Source organism: Mollisia scopiformis, assembly GCF_001500285.1.
Source record: "Mollisia scopiformis unplaced genomic scaffold LY89scaffold_26, whole genome shotgun sequence".
In the NCBI taxonomy this organism is placed as follows: domain Eukaryota; kingdom Fungi; phylum Ascomycota; class Leotiomycetes; order Helotiales; family Mollisiaceae; genus Mollisia; species Mollisia scopiformis.
Window position 1 is genome coordinate 880310 of NW_017263606.1, and position 19178 is coordinate 899487.

Consider the following 19178-nt stretch of genomic DNA (forward strand, 5'->3'; position numbering starts at 1 on the left):
CCGTAGACTAGCAGATACCGGGACCGACATGGACTCAGGGGCGAATAGAGAATGGTCAACGAGCATGTAGAATTGGGAATCGGCACGCCGGTGAGCAGATTTCAACACTCTCGTGGGGAGATTCCGAAAAGCAGTCCTGGCAGCTTGCAACATGAATCAATAGCCAACATCGCCACTGTTCCCTTGTCGACACTGTCTAGAATCCGACTCCAATTGCGCACACGAGCGTCAATCACATGACCAACCCCCATTTTTCTTGGCAGGGGCTTCTCGCTAGTTCCTTGGATAACGCGGGTCCTCGTAACTCGGCCGCGTAATGGAGGCTGGAGGGTCCAAAACAAATTTCGTTGCAGCTTTTGCTCCTAAATTTGGAATCGGTTTGAGCTTTTTTAGAGCGCACTTCCTCCTGTCCTTTTGTTCCGTTTTCCATCTCGCTTTCTTCCTTCTGCCAAGACTTTCGTTTCTTTCTTGGCGTTTACCTCTCGTTACTTCCCTGCTTTCACGAGGCTGATTCTACGAGGCTTCACTTATTTCCAGGCTCTCTTTATCATCTCACAGATTTCTTATCCATTTTCTACATTCGCTCTATTTGTCTCGAGATGAAGCAAAGTTTATTCTTGACAGGTCTTGTGGCCGCTGCCCTTTCTACTGGCGTCGCTGCATCTGGATCACCTGTGGTTAAACCGCGAGCAACCACGACCGTCACGCCTATCACTGTTACGGGCAATGGTTAGTCTTATGACCTGAGGAAGAAATCTAATGCTGACATTATCGAAGCATTCTACCAAGGCTCGGACAGATTCTATATTCGAGGCGTCGACTATCAACCAGGTTTGTTTCCCCTTCAGAACTGCAGCCTATGGCTTGCTAACAACTACAGGTGGAGGAACTGGTGTTGAGAGCGATCCAATTGCAAACGCCACAGCTTGTGCTCGTGACATTCCATATTTCACCAAGCTTGGTATCAACACAATCCGAGTGTACGCAGTGGATAATTCAAAGAACCATGACACCTGCATGAATGCCCTGGCCGAAGCTGGAATTTACCTTGTTCTAGACACGGACACTTCAAAGTACTCCCTCAACCGAGACGACCCCAAAGAATCGTACAACAGCGTTTATTTACAAAGTGTTTTTGCGACCGTCGATGCATTTGCAAACTACACCAACACTCTTGCGTACGTTGGTCTCTGTTTTAACCTGAAATTCTTTACCTACCAGACTATAGCTTGCAGCTGTCTGGGGAGGTTTCATGTTCTCGCCTCTCAGAGTGCTAATTCGCTGGCAGGTTCTTGTCAGGAAACGAGGTCATCAACGATGTCAATAACACCAACTGTGCCCCATACGTAAAGGCTGTCGTACGGGACATGAAGCAATATATTGGAGATCGGGGATATAGATCTATTCCAGTCGGATACTCAGCAGCAGATGTCTCACAAAATCAAGAGATCTTGGCAGACTACCTCAACTGCGGAACTGATGACCAAAGATCAGACTTTTACGCAATCAACGATTACTCGTGGTGTGATCCCTCGTCATTCACTACTTCTGGTTGGGACACTCTCGTGGAAAACTATACCGGCTACGGTATTCCTCTCTTGTATGTCTATCTGGACTTCCTATGTGTCAACGAACCGTACTGATTTCTACATAGCATGTCTGAATATGGCTGTATCACCAACAACCGAACTTTCGAAGAAGTCTCTGCTCTCTACAATACCGAAATGACTGGAGTTTTCTCAGGTGGTCTTGTGTACGAGTACTCGGAAGAAGGAAACGGCTACGGGCTTGTGACCATCGATGGCGATACGGTCACACCTAATGCAGACTTCACATACCTCTCTTCGGCCTATGCTGCACAAACAAACCCATCTGGTGATGGAGGAGCTAGCTCTACTTCAGCTGCTACAACTTGTCCCACTGAGTCTTCAGAATGGGACGTCGCTAACGATGATCTCCCTGCGATCCCTAGTGCTGCCGAGAAGTATATGAGCACTGGTGCGGGTACAGGACCCGGATTGGATGGTGCTGGGAGTCAAGATGCTGGGACTGCGGATAACGAGAGCGCTGGAACCGCATCCGCAGGCTCAGGAACTGTGACTGAGACATCCAGTGCATCCAGCGGTACCAGCACTAAGAAGAGTGCTGGAGCTGCGATTGCACCAGTGGACATGAAGGCATTGGGTGCGTTTATGGTGGTCGTTGTTTCTATGCTAGGTGGCATGGCATTGCTTTAATAACCTGCTGACTTTGGCGCTGGCTTTGGAGGCTGTTTGCTATTTGCGCAAGACTGTATATTGATAATAACATAGATCTTTTCATTCTCCGGCGGAATTTTGGCGAGTTGAAAGGAATCGTGGATCACCCCACCAGTAGCCCTGGTCGAGTGTCCATTTTCAATTTGCATGCTGTTGATGAAGCATTGTTGAAGTCCCAGGATTCGAAGACAACCGGACGATTATAGAAAGACTTCGGTATCTACCAAGATACAAGTTTCTTGTTGCGAGATAAACATGTAAAACCTGCCTGAACTTTATGTTTCCCAGTAAGTCGAGGATCGAGGCAAGCGACCGAATCGGAGTCGTTTTTATTCCCTCTCCGTCGGAGAACGGAGTTACTTAAATCTCACTCCGCTCTTCCGTCGGGTCATAAAGTCAGCTCTCCTCTCCTCTCCTCTCACGATTCAAACTTCATGGAGTTAACATGGAATACGTCAATCCCCGAGCACAAGCCTGTCAGAATTGCGTCAAGGCGAAGGCCAAATGTTATGGCCATTGTGCCGGAAAATGCGAGAGGCATGTCTTACCCCACCAAGTAAGATCTTACTAGTTTATGGCGCGTGACTTATGCTTTTTCAGGTGCAATCGATTGAATAGAGATTGTACTATGCAAGCGCCGGTTGTGCGAAAACGGAAGACTGGAAAGACAACGTGGGATCTAACGTCTTCTTGATACAGATGACTTTTGCTGATTTTTTTTGCGTATTCTGCAGCCACCACGTCCAGGCTGAACGAATCGCTGAGCTGGAAGCTAGATTGAACAATGTGGTTTCTGTCCTCAGTGCATCTCAACCTTCTCCCGTCGCTGGGGACGGTTCGAGACTCGGCAGTAGCCCATTGGATCCTTCCAATTTGATGACTCCTAGCACACAAGCTCAAGACACGACTACTCCGTATCTGGGCCCCGGTCGTGCATCTCTGCTACAAGCCTCCCCCATAGAAAAAGGTCCCGATGAGCTTTTAGACCTCTTTCGGCAGAACTTGGCTCGACAGGTACCATTCATTCTGATTCCGGAGCTCACAACTGCCGAAATACTCGCCAGAGAGAAGCCTTTCTTATACGAGGCGATCATTGCGGCTGCTTCATACCATGATTCTGTTCATCAGCTCGCGTTGGGCAAGAAGTTCCTCGCACGAATATCGGAGAATGTAGTTTTACTTGGCAATCGAAATCTGGATATGCTTCAAGGACTGATGGTATATATCACATGGTTTGTGCACCCTGACATCTTCCTATTCAATCCTCATTCTGATCGTCTGTGGCGACTCGCAGGTACAATAGTCTATTTCACAAGACATCGCAGGTCGTCGTTCTGCTAGGCATCGCCCTCTCTATGGTTATCGATCTCTATCTTTATGTACCTTCAACAAGTTTCGAAGGTCATGAGAAATTCCTCAATGAGATGAAAGGCATAATCTCATGTCACCAAACAACGCTAGCTCGTGGATCCGAGCCATCTCGAGAAGAAAAACGAGTCATTTTGGGTTGCTTTTACCTCTTTTCATGCGTGGGTAGCTCACCGAACACTGCTTCCTAATCATTGGATTTGTGCTCAGACTCGTCTTAGGTATCAACAAACTTTTGTCGAGCCAATCCGCTGCACTGGACTCCCTACATCCAACATTGCTACGACGAAATTTTCAATGCCCCCCAAAATGACAATGATGTGTATCTCGCCCACCTTGCAGCCCTGCAGCGGATTTCGGAGGACATCAAGCACAGTGGAATTCGAGGATTCCCTGCGCAGCAGCGGGAATGGAATCCTGCTATCGGTGTTCAACTCAAGTTGCTCATGTCTGAATTGCAGAGGTTCAAGGTGTCGTTGCCTGCAAGTCTTCAGGATGATGGTAAGCTTTGAACCTCAACCTTCCTGAAATAGCACCCAAATCAAGTTTTGTATCTGACCTAGTCTCTGACCTAGTTTTGATGCTCATGCATTACCATTCCGTCGAGCTCTACCTCTTCGACATAGGATTCTCAATGCCTCCGACAAACATTGCGCACGGACCCAGTATTCAAAGAGCTGACGCTTTACTCCTGTGTCTGAAAACCAGCCAACTAATCATAGACCTCTACTTCTCCGTCGGTTCCAAGCCGCACACAAACTTCGGGCCAGCAAGCACAACCCAAATGTACTACGTAATGATGACTCTATCCAAACTCTCCCTCTTCGACGCCGAGGACTGGGACTCCTCCAACCTGCAAACATCCATGGATCTCTGCGCCCTAGTAGAGCGCGTCGCTGCTCTGATGGAAGAGAAGAGCGCACTATACGACGTGAGAGAGGATGATAAACCGTGGCTGCAGATCAGTAAGAGGATGCGACTGGTGAAGGTTCGGTTTGAACGTCTCTTGGCGAGTGAGAATCGCACGCACGATATGCGGCCGAGTTCGGAGTTTCCGGAGGGAGGGGTCATGATGCCGTATTTTATGAATCAGTTTGATTTGTTGGATGATGGGTTTTGGCAGAGCTTGCCGGGAGCTGATGGATTCCTTGAATGATGTGTCGCTCTTCCATGAAATAAAATAGTTTGTAGACGACCGCGTGAGGATTTTGGTACTTGCGTTTTCTGAAAAGTTATCCTCACTACATAGCACTGTGGCCCTCTTGGGGCTACTGCACCATCAACCAGGCCGTTCCCATCACTGACAAATCGGCAAAGGCCGACATGTCGACAAAAAAAAGGGGACGTATAACATGGGAGAAGGGTGCTCCCGTCATTGGCGGAGATTGCGGTATTATTAGCGAAAGCTGATGAGTCCACCAGATTCGGAGTGCATTCGCCCCCGTCTCCGTCGGAGACAGCCAACGAATTTAGCATGTACTTGTATGAGATGGATAACTGGGCTCTTGAAAGATCAAACGGTGAAGCCTCACCAGTATCCTCCATAGGACGATATCTTCTACTATACTTTCTTTGGAACAAACTCCAAGATGGACGACTCAACTACCAGCGATGCAAATTCCTTGAACAGAAACTCTCTCGGAGAAAAAGAAAAGAGGGAAGGAGAAAAAGATGGAATTCCCGTTCCAAGCAATGATTCAAGCTCTGAACAGCCAACGGAGTTACAAGAGATCCCGGAGGTGTTGACTGGCTACCCGCTGGTGATGTTGATTGCGGCCATATCATTGGCGGGGTTCTTGTATAGCTTGGATGTCACTATCATTGTGACTGTGAGCTCGCTCTCTTCAATGTCCTCTGTGTTCAGATATTGACATTTATAGGCTGTCCCCGTGATCACAACACACTTTCATAGGATTCAGGATATTGGTAAGCTAGTTTATCAATCTCTTAACCACAATGATTAACTCGACTCAGGCTGGTACGGAAGTGCATACTTGATAACATTGTAAGTTCTATTCCTGTCTCACATCTTTGATGAACACATGATCGTAACCCTCGTTTCTTCTGGTAGATGTGCAATCGCACCCCTCACCGGAAAATTATATCAATTCTACAACTCCAAGGTACATGTCCAAGAGCCACCCTCTTGCGTCCCGCGTCTCTAACAATCCTTAGATCACCTTCTTCACATTCGTCGTAATCTTCGAGATCGGCTCTCTAATATGCGGAGTCGCCCCGACATCAACAGCTCTCATCGTCGGTCGTGCGGTCGCTGGCATAGGCGGAGCAGGAATCTTCAGCGGTGGCTTCACGATTGTCGCTACTTCGGCGCCTAAGGAAAAACGCACACGTAAGTATTTTTATGCTTGTCTTCAATAAGATTTGAAATGTTATAGAATACTGATTATGATGCGAAAATAAAGAACTCGTAGCGTTCATCTACGCTTTTGCTATGTTGGGCAGCATTATATCGCCCATAATTGGAGGAGTTTTGACGGAGAAGGCGTCTTGGAGGTGGTGTAAGTCCAAATCAAATCCTCGATCCAGAGCCATAAACTTCTTTGGTTGCACAGGGCTTACATGTACCAGGCTTCTACATTAATTTACCAGCAGGAGCTGTTACATTGGTTCTTATTGCCTTCATTCGCATTCCGGAAGCCAAAGCGAAGAGAGAGAACAGACCTACGCTTTACGAAAGTGTTCATCGACTTGACCCCATCGGATTTGCCCTCTTTGCGCCGTTTTGTATTATGGTCCTTTTACCTCTGCAATGGGGTGGATCTACCTACTCTTGGAATTCTTCCATCATCATTGGCTTATTTGTTGGAGCTGCAGCTTGTCTCGCAGTATTCATTTTCTGGGAGAGCAGGAGAGGCGACACTGCTATGGTTCCCCTATCTATTCTGTGCCGCCGGGTTATTTACTCTAGCTGCCTCGTCGTGGCGGCTCAATATGGGTCTCTATCAATATTTGCTTATTACTTGCCCGTGTGGTTCCAGACTATACTGGGAGTGAGTCCGATTAAAAGTGGGGTGTACTTCATGGCCACGGCAGCGACGGTTATCACAGTCACCTTTATGACCGGCATCATTGGTACGTTTCTCCCCCCTCCCCGCCCAGAAAAAAATTCAGTTTTCATGTACTGTTCTCAAAGCTGATATCCACATAGCCGGAAAGTTGGGAACTCCCACCATCTTCGTCCTTGTAGGAAACTTAATCACGACCGTCGGCGGTGGTCTCATGTCAACCTTCAACACATCAACTCGCACCGGCGCATGGGTAGGCTATCAAATCCTTACCGGATTCGGCCGTGGTATGACATTACAGCAACCGATCAACGCAGCCCAGCATGCTCTTGATCCGTCCACAATGGCAGTCGGCACATCACTTGTCATTTTCTGTCAATACTTTGGAGGAGCGGTGTTTTTAGCTCTGGCAGAGACTGATTTCAGTAGTTCTTTGCGATCGGCACTCAGGGAATATGCTGCGGGAGTTGATTCAGCGTTGATTTTTGAGGTTGGAGCTTCGGGAGTTAGAGCCGCTGTGACGAGTGAACAACTTCCTGGGGTGCTGAAAGCGTATAATGAAGCTATTACGAATACTTTTGTAAGTCTCTTACAGGCCAACAGCGAAGATAAAGCAACTGATTTGTGATAGTACCTTGCTTGCGCTGCATCTGCGGCCGCATTCCTTGCCGCGTGGGGCATGGGTCTCAAGAGCATAAAGAAGAAGAAAGAGCCAACTGCGGATACAACTGAGGAGGCATGAGCAATAATGGGTGAGATTGTGGATGAAAAACGAATGACCTTGACTTTTTTCCTTTGTATATACTTTTAGACTATCATGCTTCCTGAATCTTTGTTTTCAAAACACAATTCGAGCATAGAGCAAAAGTTTAGATAGAAAGACCATCCGACCTTCTCTTGACATCCAAGAAAGTCATAATGGATTTCCTTGCCTCTCGTGGTCCCCACCATGCGGCAGATGTTCCCACTCGAAATACGAACATGGCGAAAAAGCTACATTGTGGTTGATGAATAGATGCCGCGAGAGCAGTGAGGACGATCCAAGACAGTATGCCTGGGTACCTAGTCCAAGTTTCGTCGTTCGTCGTATCTTCTAGACATGTCGATATAATTGCTAAGGCGTCAGCATTGGAGGGCGACGAAAATGGTGTTGGTGGATTATTGAATGTTCGGCAGTAGATGGATGATGTGGCATGAACAATCTTGCAAAGTGTGCCTGTTGAAGCCTGCGAATTCGCTTCATTTCGAGGGATCAAGGGCGATGGCTCCTCTCGTCCGGAACCCTTTGTCAAATCTTGCATATGTTGAAGCAAGAGTACAGCATTTTTGCAGAATTTAGACCCCTCAAGCACCAACGCCAATGGCTCCGTGCCATAAAGCGGGGAGTCAGCAACCTGCAACCCTCCAATCGACGGATTGATTGCAGGTGCACCGAGCACTTCTTCTTGAGTTTGAAAAGAGAGCTTGGGCTCATTTCCTGTAAGAACGGCAACCAAAAGATCGATTCTGACGAGTCGTAAGTAAAGGGATAAGTCTGAGGTCAAGGGTGCTTACAGAGCGATCTTCCAGCAGAAATGATCGACAGAGGTAATGTTGGGAGAACCGCCGCGAAGACTGATAATTCGAAATAACCCGTTGATGTGAAGTTTTAGTTCTGGGATGTTGGCACGAGCGATCTAGAAAAATTGTCAGCTACTATGCTACAAATAATTCTTTGGCTCATAAAATGACATAGTTGTAAGACGGCACGGGGGATCTGCCTGTTGGGATATGATCTCACCTCCCAACTCATCAGAAAAATGATGACTCCAATAGTAACATCACTCGTAGCATGCTCAGGAACCAACAAACGTTGATTAACCCATTGTATGGCCTCGTTTTTGAACATCAAGTAATCAAGACTTTGCGCTATCCATGGCACAACCTGAGCACTCCTCAATAGACATGGTCGTTGTGACCTTGCATTGGGAACTGGAATGGATGCTCGAGGCATCCAGACAGAAACTGCAGGTCCATTTCCTCGAACTAGTTGTGGGAATGGCCATCTTCTAGCATCTAGTTGCAACATTGGTGCATTATCATTAGTTAGTAGAGCGTAAGGTGTTGCTGTTGAATGTGTTAGAAAGATTGCGGGTTGGGTTTGACCAAGCTGATGGCACTTACTGTTGTTGAACTGCCAACGAGATAGAGGAAAGTGCAGTGATAATGAGACTGCATCTTGGTCCTCCATCGGAGTTTGCTCTGCTACTCGAGGGACTATTGCCTCGTGATCATATGTTGCCGGAAGTTGAAGTGTGGGTTCAGCTTTGGCGGTAGAACTATTTTCTACTTTTCTCTGGAGAAGTGGTCTTTGGACTGAAGAGACTCGGGGTTTCGATGCATCGTTGAGTCGCTTCCTTTTCAAATGTGTCCCTCTTCTGACATGTGCTCGTATCTCTCGCTTGACTTGCGAGGAAGTCTGTCTCTCGAACTCATCGATGAACCGCAGTGAAAGCCCGCCACTATTCTCTTCGGCTGATGCAGATGTGGTACGCGTGGTCTCTGTCGAAGGTGGATGATTAAGTGCTGCATCACGCTCGACGTGTTGAAAATGGCGTGATGGGACCAATGGTGTATCCTCTTTCTCGTTCCAATCATGGGAAGTCCTGTTGAAGGCCATCGAAGCTACAACCGGATCCAATCGTGCGGGGCTACTGTGGCACTGTTGCGCCCCTTATTGCTAAGCGAGGTGGCTCGGTAGTTACACCAGAAGATGGCTGTCTAAAAGACTATCCTCAGAAAATTCGATTGGTCGGTTCTTTGTCTATTTCGAGCAAATGTGTCTTGCATGGCACGAGGATATATTCCAAGCACGGTTGCATGTCCGTTTATGGGGTAGTGGATATTGTCTTAGACATGCCCGTGCTCTTTTCGTAAGTCAAGGGATGGGTTCTACACAGAACCCTTGAAGTAGCTTCCTCGAGGCCTTTGCGTATTGCTTAACACTATCTCTTGCAACCGCCTTACGCTCCAGTTTTCATTAGAAAGATAACTCTTGATCTTTCAAGCTTACATTTAAGTCAGCACAATTGCTCAGAGAGTTCTCAACTTCAAGTTGCAGCTACTTCCTCCGTCCACGAGTACTAAGATAGTCAACCCCTGGAGAAAACGATGCAGGGTACACGCATAGGATTCAACTAAGGTCTTGCTGAAACATGGAAGCTGAAAAGAATTTCCATATACGTACCGATACTACCTCTTTCGTAGTAAGCTCAATGCCTTCAAAGAAAACCAGGTTTCAGATCTTCGGTTGTGGAAATCATATCGATAAATTGCTTACAGAGCAACGCGCATTGGTGGGGCTTTCTTTGATTGGTCTCAAGAATATCTCAAAGCGGCCAGACATCGATTTCTTGGCGGGCTCGGATTTTTGAACTGACATGGGACTTTAGAGAGCATTTCCGAAGCAGATATTGAAAGCTTTCTAAAACTACAATCGACATGATAAACTTGCACATTTATTACTGAAAAAGACACTTATCGATGAGAAGAGGTCCTGAGCAGCTTCAATCATTGCGATCCAAATACATCTCGTTCAAAACCACGGAGCGAGAACATCAGATGATAAAATATCTCGAGGTGAACAGATAAATGCTTCCTGGCTCATTCACACTGGCGGAGCAACCATTCCAGTCCGTCGTCGGACTTGTCTCTACACTCCTTCGAGAAGCCTGCCGCAGAAAATATCTGCCAGAAGCCATGAGGCAATCCAGGATACACATCAACCTTGGTTTTTACTCCACACTCTTCTCTCAATACTTGTTCATAAATCAAACCACTGTCTCTCCAGGGGTCAGCTCCAGCAATAATGAAGTAAGTCGGAGGCAAGTCTTTATGGCCAGTGGGAAAGAGCAAGGGGGAACGCAGAGGATCGAATGGCTTGTAATCAACGTGTCCTAATATTCAGTAAGCTTTTGAACGACGACAAAAGAATGAAAATACTTACTAGATAGAAAACCGCTGACTTCAACGTTAAAGATTGGCGCATTCATATTTTGCTCCCACGACTTCTCTTTTTCCCGGTATTTCGCTGGAAGTGAGGAGACGATACACGGAGCAGGTACTCCCAGATGCAGACCAGTGAGAGGTGGAGTAAGACGTTCATCTCGCCGAAGATGAGAGACAGTAATTGCTGCTACCGCCCCTGCTGAACTATTTATACTTAGTCGTTGATGTGCAATCGGATTGTATAATGTGAGTACTTACGTGCCACCAAGTACGAAACCCTTGGCGGGATCGGCACCGAGGTCTTTGCTATTGGTCCCAATCTGGAGAGAAGTCAGTATGCGATGGATTCCTCTTGCAGCTTACATTACTTACCCAGTTCACAACATCGTAGACATCCTCAATTGGAGTCGGCCAGGCATTCTCAGGGCACACTCTGCGTAAGAAATCAGCAAATGCCATGGTCGTCAAGCAAAGGTGAACTTACCTGTAAGTAATACTCACAGCCACCCCTCCAAACTTCTTGGCCCACGTCCGACAATTCATCTCTTCCATCTCAAGTTTCCCCATCACAAATCCTCCCCCAAAAGCATATACTAGAAGCGATTTGCCCTCGGGACTCGAGTTCACTGGACTGTAGACTCTCGCACGATTGAAGGTCCCTTCTCGGACCGGAATTTCAATGTCGTGCTCTACAACTTCAGGCCATAGTTCGGAGCTTGGACGACACTCGGCAGCGGCGCGGAGCGAGTCAAGGGTCGTATCAGGCTTGACGAGTTTGCAATCTCCTAGAGACGATAGAATCTTGTGCAATCAGCGAAGGCATCGCAAATTAACAATACAGACTTACCGCTTCTAGCTCACTGTTGGGCTTGGAGAGCGAGGTCCAGTCTTCGGTATATGGGACTGCCATTTTGAGGGCTTTTTGATTAAATCAGGTATGAGTCTGGTATGACAGTCATGTATTTGATCCAAAGCTGAATGCCATTTATCATCCCTCACAAAATAAGCAGCCTGTTCGTTCGAGGAGAATTGATAAATAGGCGGCGGAAAAGCGGCCGTGCGATTGGTGAGCAAGATGACTATCCTTGCCGAAGAGTAATTCGGCGAGGGCAAATTGAGGAAAGACAACCGGAAAGCCGAGAGGATTACACATCGGGGGAACCCATTTCTCCGCTTCGATACGTGACTGGCTATATAAGTAAGACGACAACAAAGAGAGTAAGAAGACCATGTTGCTCCGAATCCATGGGGTTGAAGTGGAACGTTGAGTCTTGAAATTTCTGAATGATCAAAATATACGTAGGTGGGATTGACCAGTCAGACGGAAGTCTAGTATGTTATTGGGTTCTTGTAAATAGTGAACAAATCAAAGTGGCTGTTGTGAAGGAAACTAACTCTTTACAGCCTTCAACGTTGCAGCGTTGCCACCCGCCCAGCCACTCCTTCGCGGGGGCTCAAGCTGAGCTGGCTAACTTGAATCGGCTGGCGAGGAGTAGGGAAGGCTAAATTTTCGGATCTTTTGGCGAGGCTAAGGAAGGCTGACATATATTCTGGCGAGGAGTAGGAAGGCTAAGCAGGCTGGCACCTAAATGCCCCTCGTTTGGCTAAGCTGGCTAATCACTTTTTATTAGCGAAGAGAAAGAAGGCGGAGGTCAAAAAATCACTGGCGAGGAGGAGGAAGGCGGCGGCGGGCTGAGGAAGGCCGTTTATTGGCCGGGCGGGTGGCAACGCTGCAACGTTGATCATTGGCCAGCAGCCAACTGAAACCCTCTTCCGACTTCTTATGAAGGTCTCTGGAAAAGTCCGCTGGCGGAAAGAATCCCCAAAACCCATGCGGCAAGCCAGGGAATAGTTCAAATTTCGTCCTCACTCATACTTCTCTCAGGACCTCCTCATAGATTAACCCATAGTCCCTTGCCGGATCCGCACCAGCAATGATGAAGAACGTTGGAGAAAGTGAAGCATGTCCGGTTGGCCATAACATAGGACTTCTCAAAGGTGACTTCGGATCGCAAGGATAATTTGCAGTAAAGTGTTCCAAAGCTACTCGATTGAAGATGGTGGATCGCGGCATTGCTCCCAGCTGACAATGCGGATGTCTAACGCATGGGGCTCGGGGAGAGTTGATGGGTGGCATGTTGTTGGGAGAAAGAGGAAGAGTCCTGTCAATGGAGGAGAAAGTGCTTCATCTCTTGCTAAGTGTGAGAGTACCAAAGCACAAGTTGAGTTGGATGATCTGGTTTTCATCAGAGATGTGTTCATCAAATGCTTCAGAATGGAACTCACGTGCTGCCCAAGACGAACCCCTTAGAAGCATGTGCATTCAGCATCTCCGAGTTTGTTGCAATCCATTTCAAAGCATCCCAGTAATCCTCAACTGAAACAGGAAATTGCACTTCAGGAGCCAGTCGGTCCTCGATGCTGATAGCTACTTCATCGTGGTTCCAAACCCATCTCCTGCAGTTGGAGTCTTCTTGCTCTGCCCTTCCTAGGCAGAAACCTCCATGTATCATTACCAAAAGTAAATCATTCGGCGTCTCATTTCTTTAGACTCGAGCTCAATTCTCAAATCCATCACGCATTGCGATGTGTATGTCTTTTTCGAGAAACGTTGATATCCTATCTGATGTCGTTTATGTTTGACCGAAATCATGTGTATTGAAGTTATGTTTACATATACGTGCTCAAATGTCTTTGCATATATGTGTAATAGAAAGGGAATTCAGCCAATGAGGTCCACAAAGTCATGAGGATTACGTGCAAGTCTGGTGTGGCCTCGGAGAATAAACAGTGCCTATGTGTATCTTCATTCGTGTATTGAAGCAGCAGCAAATAGGACCAGCTTTGTAAAATGTGGTCATGTCATATTTCAATATCGGAGCCTTCTCATCAGAAAGTTCGAGTTTCTGAATAGCCCCAGATTGTCTTCGTGCATCATTTCCCGGGATCCTCAGTCAGAGCTTTCTTTGCATCATTGAGTTCTTCTTCGGATGGCAGGCTCACGATCATGAGATACAACACGCTCTGCCAACGTATAAAAGTTAGTTCAGTGTCCGAAGATCGAATCTACAAGCTGGATACGAAGAAAAATGCAATTACACTGTGTAGAAACCGCTTGATGCCCCCACCTCGACGCTTCACTTCCAGCGCCTTCGCCCTTCTTCGCGCCTGTCGATCAGCCAAACTTTCTTTCTCGATCTTGCAAGCGATACGGCCATAGTAATTCGTAGTAACTGAAGGATCCGTCGGGTCACCGTATTTGGAGGCGAACTGGGGCTTTTCTTGCATGGCAAGGGAGGAATCCGGATATTCGTACGCCTTGAGAGAAGACAATCATTAACATCATTATACATCTTCTTTCTTGGAGGACTAAGGACATGCTTACGTATTTCGCCTGAGCTCGCTTGTCAAAGTAATTCTCGACAACCTTTTGATAACTGGTAACCTCGCCTATGATCTTTTGACTATTACTACTGGAGTTCGAGTTGGTCTTGACTAGCTCCGCATAACCTGTATTGGGGTATATCAGAGGTGCTGTCTCGGGCATTTCCTCACCTCCATGTGTGGTGCCGCTCGAAGTCCGCAGTGTCGCTGCGAAATGTCTGCTGTCTGGATCGAGCCATTTCAAGACGATGGAAGAGGTGTCTACCGATTGGACGCTTACATTATCTTTTGGGACGTCGTCGGGGCGTAGGGACATAACGAGACAGTATAGACCACGTGGCTTGAAGAGTAAGTCGTTGGCTTGGTCGAGGAACTTATTGGTACTTAAGACAAACCATAGGTAAGCCTTTGGAGCACGACATTCGGTTTTAGCACAGATTGGACTTACCGATATCGTGATTGGATATCTGCCGCTGTACCACTCAACACAGAGATCGCCATTGATAGAGCTTTCATATGGGGTTCATGAATCCGACTTATTGCTCCAGCTCCCATGGTGATGACATTGAAAACCGGTGATGCCTGTGACATGTGTTACTGCGCAGCTTGTATGCGAAAGCCATTCGCAGTCATAGGAAACAGGAACATGTGGAGCCTGAGTCTACTAACCTGACTTGATTTATGGAAAGACCTCAAAAATGTCAAGAAGGTTCCTTCGCCAATATTACAATCTGCTAGGACAGGAGCATATGCTTCCAAGAAGCCTCGCGTTTTTGTACCAGGTCTACGCTGCGGGATGATGACAGGGCAGCTGAGTTTGTGAGGTTCGTGGCTAGAATTAGATGGCTGAGGGTATTCTATATCGCTGGTGGCAGACAAATCGTTGTCTCCGTATGGTGGAGGGTAAAGTGATTGATCCGATGCACCGTTACTTATACCACCACCGAAGTTCTCGTCGTCTTCCGTATCATGGTCATCGTCGTCTTTCTCTTCGATGAGCATTTCTTCGACTTCTATCATATTAAGAATAAGTAAATACTAATTGTGGCATGTCAAGAACAAGGCACTTACCCGTTGTGACATCAATGACACCCGTTTCACCTTCCTTGCGCGCCTGACGTGCTGCTTTCAGCTCGGCGACAAGTCCAATGCCCGTCTGCACACCTCTTGTTAATGGTCCCATGTTCGAAAGAAGACTATTATGATATCGAAAGACTAGGTGAGGAAAACTGAAAGGAGACTTCTGTCCAAAAGAAATGACTTCTTTGCGACATGACGCTGGAATACTCTTTAATATTTAAATCAGAAAGTACTGCTCGACTGCCAGTTGGCCTCCCATCTGGCGACGATGACGTTCAAGATTTGCTACCTTCAGCTCGTATGCTTCGTGATGCAGATCGACAGTGATCTATATCGAGTTTACTGGATTGTCATTCCCGATCTTGCTAGCCTCGAAAGTTGAGGTATGAATTGGGACTAGTACCTGTCCCACTGCCCAGCACCAAGCCGCCAATTAAGAATTAGCCCCTGTCCAAAAGGCTTGTTTCAACGGTGATGATTCTGATTAGGTTTAGCGACCGTTGGAGTTTAAAATTGCCAAAGTTTGTTCTTGCTCGCAATGGTCTATTCATGGCCAATTGGGACTCAGCAACGGGTGTCGAAGCATAAGATCGACATCGACATTTAAAGCTCTTCTTCTTCATTGGTTTTGGTGTGCCCATCCGTCAACTGTGCGTCTTCCCAAAGACATCATCTTACATTATCATAATAACATTCTTACAATTCTATGTAGATATGAAATAATGGGTATCATACACATAATGGTAAGCCTAGAGTACCATCGCTTTTGAGAGCGAGTACAGAGAAGGGCCAATCTAAAAAGCTGTCCCATTCTTATCCATCTGGCGCAGGAAATATTATCCTTTCCATGACAAAGAAATGTTGAATACGTGTTCAAGTAGTGAGGTAGATCTATTACCACATAATACCTTCATGGATACCGCTCCTTCGTATCTCCCCACCTTGCTGATTGTCGCGCAATATCTGCTGCAAAGCTGATTCCCCTCTCTGTTGTGAGCATTGCGACCACTTCCTCACAATACCTCACCTTCTCCAAATTCCGAGTGAAACGAAAAACTCCAAGCGCACCTCGGAGACCGAATATGGATCTTAACCAGCTGGCTATCCCCATTTCCTCACGTGTGACATAAGGAAGGCCTCGCACGATGAGATCGGCATAATAAGTTGCTTTACCAAACATTTCCTTCACCGGTGGTCCCTGTTGGGTCTGGTAACCTCCACGAGATTCTCTTTCCATAGAGTCTGATGTCGTCTGTTGCGAACCTGTGTCTATATTATGGTCCTGTGTTTTGTCTTGTGCTTCGAAGCGCATTTTGTGCAATGAGACCAGCGTCAAAGTCAAGACCATTCTCAAAGCCCAGAAGCAGAGCAAGATATGCGCAAGACGAAGATCGGGAAATGCTATGGGCTCCTGAGTTTGGTTTTGTAGCTGAGGTAGAAAGGCCTGCCAAGTATGTTTCGATTTTGCTGCTTCTAATAATTCTGCGTACCAGATGTCAAGCTCTTGGTCTAATTTCTGGCACCGGTCGACAAGCGCAGTGATTCTAGGACCCCTCTCACTAATTGTTTCAGTGTCTAAGGTCCTATCAATAGCCTCGAAGGTTGCAGCCAAAAGGAAACCTTTATCGTAAAGCTTTTGTTCGATGGTGTTGCCGTAGGGCCATATAGAAGCTTTTCCGCCAAGATTTCCAAACGCAGCTAGTGACCGCTGCTGTATGCAGAGAACCATCTATGTGTTATGTTAGCTTGATGTACTTGATTATGTAGGAAACGAGAGGTATACTGTCGTATAGTAGAAGTAGTCTGTGAGAGCTACAGAGAGGGCACTCTGAGACTTGATTGATTGTCGGTGCTTGAGGAGTTTCACAATGCCCTGCAAATGATTTTTTTGACCTCGTACAGCCGAACCAGATGATTCCAAAGTCTTTATGTTGATCAGCTACGTCTTCAATTTCTTTCAATGATGCTTACCTCATACAAAGACAATGCTTGGCAAGCGGCCAGTGTCTCGTCCCTCAAAGCTTCAATCTTATCCAACAAAGCTCGCTGAACTTCTCGGAGTGCTTGTCCATATCTCAATCTTCCTTGAGTAGCGGTTGAACTGTCACCATTCATTCTACCTACCCTCGTAAGAAACAATGCTTCATTGGCACAATCCAAAGCTCGGTTAGGTTTGACAGCACAAACAGATTCCAACAGCCAGAGACCTAGTATATTACCGCCGCGTCTTGGATCTGATGGCAAGAAATCCTCTAAAAAGAGACTCTCGTATCTCTTCACAATTAGAATCTTGCCATCGATTTGAGGAGGCACTCGCTGAGCTTCTACATTCATGTCCGCCAAGCAGCTTCCATCAGCTATCCCTTCAATGTTGTTGCCAAGAATTGTTGACTCAGAAGATTTGCGAGGGAGTGCCTCCTCCAACCCCTTTCGTTTCTCCAGTCCAGTTGCTGTCCGATTCAAGAAAACTAAACCTCGTTCATATCCTTCACAGACCTTTCCGATCTTGGTACATCGAGCACAATTTGGCTGTCCAAGATCACACTGGTGTCGGTCAGCACGAACCAATTCATTTGAAGAATAGGATTCTGACCTTGACCCTGCGCCGCCTGCACGTATGGCATCCTTTTGATTTACCTGGAACTCCCACCATAATCGCTCAGATAGCTTTTGGAGTAGTACGGGTCAGACGGCCGATGCAGATGCCTTGATCGAGTCTTGACATTTTCGCTTTCGAAAGATGAACTCCAAATGCGGCATCACCTTAAAGTATCAGGAATAAGTGGCGTTAATGTATGTTCGAAGAAGGTATAATTGGTTTCCGCTTATAGCTCGACGTCACAAGTGCGAGGGATTCTTTGATGTAGATCTCATGCAGCTCGCATGATGAACACCTGAAAGGGAATGGCGTATTTTAGCGAGCGGTCGCTAATCAACAATAAGGGGATATCTCGCTTCCATAGACAAGGCTCAAAGATGACTTGAGATGGTCGGCTGGATCAGGTTTATTCTGATTGTGATGGCTTCATCGGAACTTTACATACTCAGCCTCATTAATTGAAAAGACACAAACCTTGTTCTGCGCCTTGCGTCCTTTGACTGACGCTAAATACCAACCGTCAACTGTCTCTAGTCAAGTTTCCGCATTCTAGATGCAAGTATAAATTGAGGGACAATAGTGCAATGGAAATTCTGTTGATAAACACATTCAACCCACAACCTCAGATTACTTCTTTACTTTCACCAGAATCGACTCCTCATCTCAATCCCGCTTGCAGCAATCATGCGTTTCTCAATCCCACTTCTCACCCTCACGACGCTGTCGACTCTGATTTTTGCTCATAACCTACCTTTCACCTTCCAGCACGTTTTCTCCGTTCAAATCACCATTGCTCCAGCACTACCAAGCATCAATGTACCAGGCGGAACACTCGTCATAGAACCTATCACCGGCGGAACAGTAAACGGAACCATAAACGGCACCATCCTCTCCGGCTTCGCCTACCCAACATCCCTCACCAACACAACAATCGACAACCCATCCATCACCCTCTACGGGCTCACAGACGATAATCAAACTTTCTACGTCTCCGAAATGGGAACCGGGTCGCGCGCTTGTCAAGTTACTAGGATTGTATTCCTTCCCAATCGTCGACTTTGAGATAGGTATTTGATGCTAAGAGAGTGACAGGAGATGAAGATTAATGGGACGAGGTATCAGGAGTTTAATAATGGGTTTCTGGTGGCGAGTGTGGTGCCGAGGAATGAGACGTTTGTTGATGTGGAGGTTTACTTGGTGGGGAATGTGTGAGTGGGATCCGGTGAAGTCTGAACGTATATGCTGATCATATTATCTCAGTGCCTCTGATTGTGGGGCTTAATCGGGTTTGAAATAAAGTAAACACCTCTGCAGGGGAGGACCAATTGTTTATGGCAATATTGGTCGAGGGATGGATTGGGAGATCAACGTGTACTCTCACCCCAGAGATATGTTTAAAGTCAGTGTGTAATGTTACTTCAAGATTCGCAGACACTTGCCGATGAGCCTCGAGTCTTTAGATGCAAACACGAATAG

General features: G+C 46.8%; 9 protein-coding genes across 9 annotated transcripts; 4 read left to right on the forward strand and 5 right to left on the reverse strand.

Annotated features, from left to right (window-relative positions):
• The first annotated feature begins 376 nt into the window (after nt 1-376).
• LY89DRAFT_263835 (glycoside hydrolase family 72 protein) lies at nt 377-2299 on the forward strand. The gene is made up of 5 exons (XM_018206296.1): nt 377-729; nt 778-831; nt 881-1178; nt 1289-1600; nt 1655-2299. The coding sequence occupies exons 1-5, from the start codon at nt 600-602 to the stop codon at nt 2235-2237; spliced, it is 1377 nt and encodes a 458-aa protein (XP_018064907.1). The 5' UTR covers nt 377-599; the 3' UTR covers nt 2238-2299.
• Nucleotides 2300-2673: 374 nt separating this feature from the next.
• On the forward strand, nt 2674-4999 carry LY89DRAFT_263864 (uncharacterized protein). Its single transcript, XM_018206297.1, has 6 exons — nt 2674-2795; nt 2859-2930; nt 2993-3490; nt 3553-3787; nt 3848-4127; nt 4202-4999. The coding sequence occupies exons 1-6, from the start codon at nt 2704-2706 to the stop codon at nt 4780-4782; spliced, it is 1758 nt and encodes a 585-aa protein (XP_018064908.1). The 5' UTR covers nt 2674-2703; the 3' UTR covers nt 4783-4999.
• Nucleotides 4957-7458, forward strand: LY89DRAFT_263870 (MFS general substrate transporter). Its single transcript, XM_018206298.1, has 9 exons — nt 4957-5455; nt 5507-5552; nt 5601-5631; nt 5698-5749; nt 5802-5976; nt 6050-6145; nt 6216-6719; nt 6796-7232; nt 7284-7458. The coding sequence occupies exons 1-9, from the start codon at nt 5216-5218 to the stop codon at nt 7392-7394; spliced, it is 1692 nt and encodes a 563-aa protein (XP_018064909.1). The 5' UTR covers nt 4957-5215; the 3' UTR covers nt 7395-7458.
• A 63-nt stretch (nt 7459-7521) lies between these two features.
• On the reverse strand, nt 7522-9311 carry LY89DRAFT_740264 (uncharacterized protein; the record flags this gene model as incomplete). The annotated part of the gene is made up of 4 exons (XM_018220564.1): nt 7522-8158; nt 8207-8328; nt 8433-8758; nt 8816-9311. The coding sequence occupies 4 exons, from the start codon at nt 9309-9311 to the stop codon at nt 7522-7524; spliced, it is 1581 nt and encodes a 526-aa protein (XP_018064910.1).
• Nucleotides 9312-10294: 983 nt separating this feature from the next.
• On the reverse strand, nt 10295-11575 carry LY89DRAFT_787566 (alpha/beta-hydrolase; the record flags this gene model as incomplete). The annotated part of the gene is made up of 6 exons (XM_018223085.1): nt 11487-11575; nt 11124-11440; nt 11012-11072; nt 10898-10959; nt 10638-10843; nt 10295-10587 (listed from the first exon to the last, which is right to left on the reverse strand). Exons 1-6 carry the CDS (start codon nt 11547-11549, stop codon nt 10295-10297), a joined length of 1002 nt encoding a protein of 333 aa, XP_018064911.1. The 5' UTR covers nt 11550-11575.
• An 875-nt stretch (nt 11576-12450) lies between these two features.
• Nucleotides 12451-13152, reverse strand: LY89DRAFT_760488 (uncharacterized protein; the record flags this gene model as incomplete). Its single annotated transcript, XM_018221508.1, has 2 exons — nt 12451-12875; nt 12926-13152. 2 exons carry the CDS (start codon nt 13150-13152, stop codon nt 12683-12685), a joined length of 420 nt encoding a protein of 139 aa, XP_018064912.1. The 3' UTR covers nt 12451-12682.
• Nucleotides 13153-13573: 421 nt separating this feature from the next.
• Nucleotides 13574-15206, reverse strand: LY89DRAFT_740267 (uncharacterized protein; the record flags this gene model as incomplete). Its single annotated transcript, XM_018220565.1, has 6 exons — nt 13574-13663; nt 13721-13957; nt 14025-14406; nt 14472-14605; nt 14693-15036; nt 15095-15206. The coding sequence occupies 6 exons, from the start codon at nt 15204-15206 to the stop codon at nt 13574-13576; spliced, it is 1299 nt and encodes a 432-aa protein (XP_018064913.1).
• An 807-nt stretch (nt 15207-16013) lies between these two features.
• LY89DRAFT_740268 (uncharacterized protein) lies at nt 16014-17756 on the reverse strand (the record flags this gene model as incomplete). Its single annotated transcript, XM_018220566.1, has 4 exons — nt 16014-16832; nt 16887-17027; nt 17075-17647; nt 17697-17756. The coding sequence occupies 4 exons, from the start codon at nt 17754-17756 to the stop codon at nt 16014-16016; spliced, it is 1593 nt and encodes a 530-aa protein (XP_018064914.1).
• Nucleotides 17757-18386: 630 nt separating this feature from the next.
• LY89DRAFT_740269 (uncharacterized protein) lies at nt 18387-18984 on the forward strand (the record flags this gene model as incomplete). The annotated part of the gene is made up of 3 exons (XM_018220567.1): nt 18387-18737; nt 18795-18910; nt 18963-18984. 3 exons carry the CDS (start codon nt 18387-18389, stop codon nt 18982-18984), a joined length of 489 nt encoding a protein of 162 aa, XP_018064915.1.
• Nucleotides 18985-19178: the final 194 nt, after the last annotated feature.

What these genes read in the sequence shown, in the direction of transcription:
- LY89DRAFT_263864 (XM_018206297.1), top strand. Translation starts at nt 2,704, where the DNA reads ATGGAATACGTCAATCCCCGAGCACAAGCCTGTCAGAATTGCGTCAAG. An exon ending in CGGAAGACTGGAAAGACAAC is followed by an intron (nt 2,931 to 2,992) that starts GTGGGATCTAAC and finishes CGTATTCTGCAG; the next exon opens with CCACCACGTCCAGGCTGAAC. An exon ending in TGCAAGTCTTCAGGATGATG is followed by an intron (nt 4,128 to 4,201) that starts GTAAGCTTTGAA and finishes TCTCTGACCTAG; the next exon opens with TTTTGATGCTCATGCATTAC.
- LY89DRAFT_263835 (XM_018206296.1), top strand. Translation starts at nt 600, where the DNA reads ATGAAGCAAAGTTTATTCTTGACAGGTCTTGTGGCCGCTGCCCTTTCT. An exon ending in TATCACTGTTACGGGCAATG is followed by an intron (nt 730 to 777) that starts GTTAGTCTTATG and finishes ACATTATCGAAG; the next exon opens with CATTCTACCAAGGCTCGGAC. An exon ending in GGCTACGGTATTCCTCTCTT is followed by an intron (nt 1,601 to 1,654) that starts GTATGTCTATCT and finishes ATTTCTACATAG; the next exon opens with CATGTCTGAATATGGCTGTA.
- LY89DRAFT_263870 (XM_018206298.1), top strand. Translation starts at nt 5,216, where the DNA reads ATGGACGACTCAACTACCAGCGATGCAAATTCCTTGAACAGAAACTCT. An exon ending in GCCTAAGGAAAAACGCACAC is followed by an intron (nt 5,977 to 6,049) that starts GTAAGTATTTTT and finishes GCGAAAATAAAG; the next exon opens with AACTCGTAGCGTTCATCTAC. An exon ending in CTTTATGACCGGCATCATTG is followed by an intron (nt 6,720 to 6,795) that starts GTACGTTTCTCC and finishes ATATCCACATAG; the next exon opens with CCGGAAAGTTGGGAACTCCC.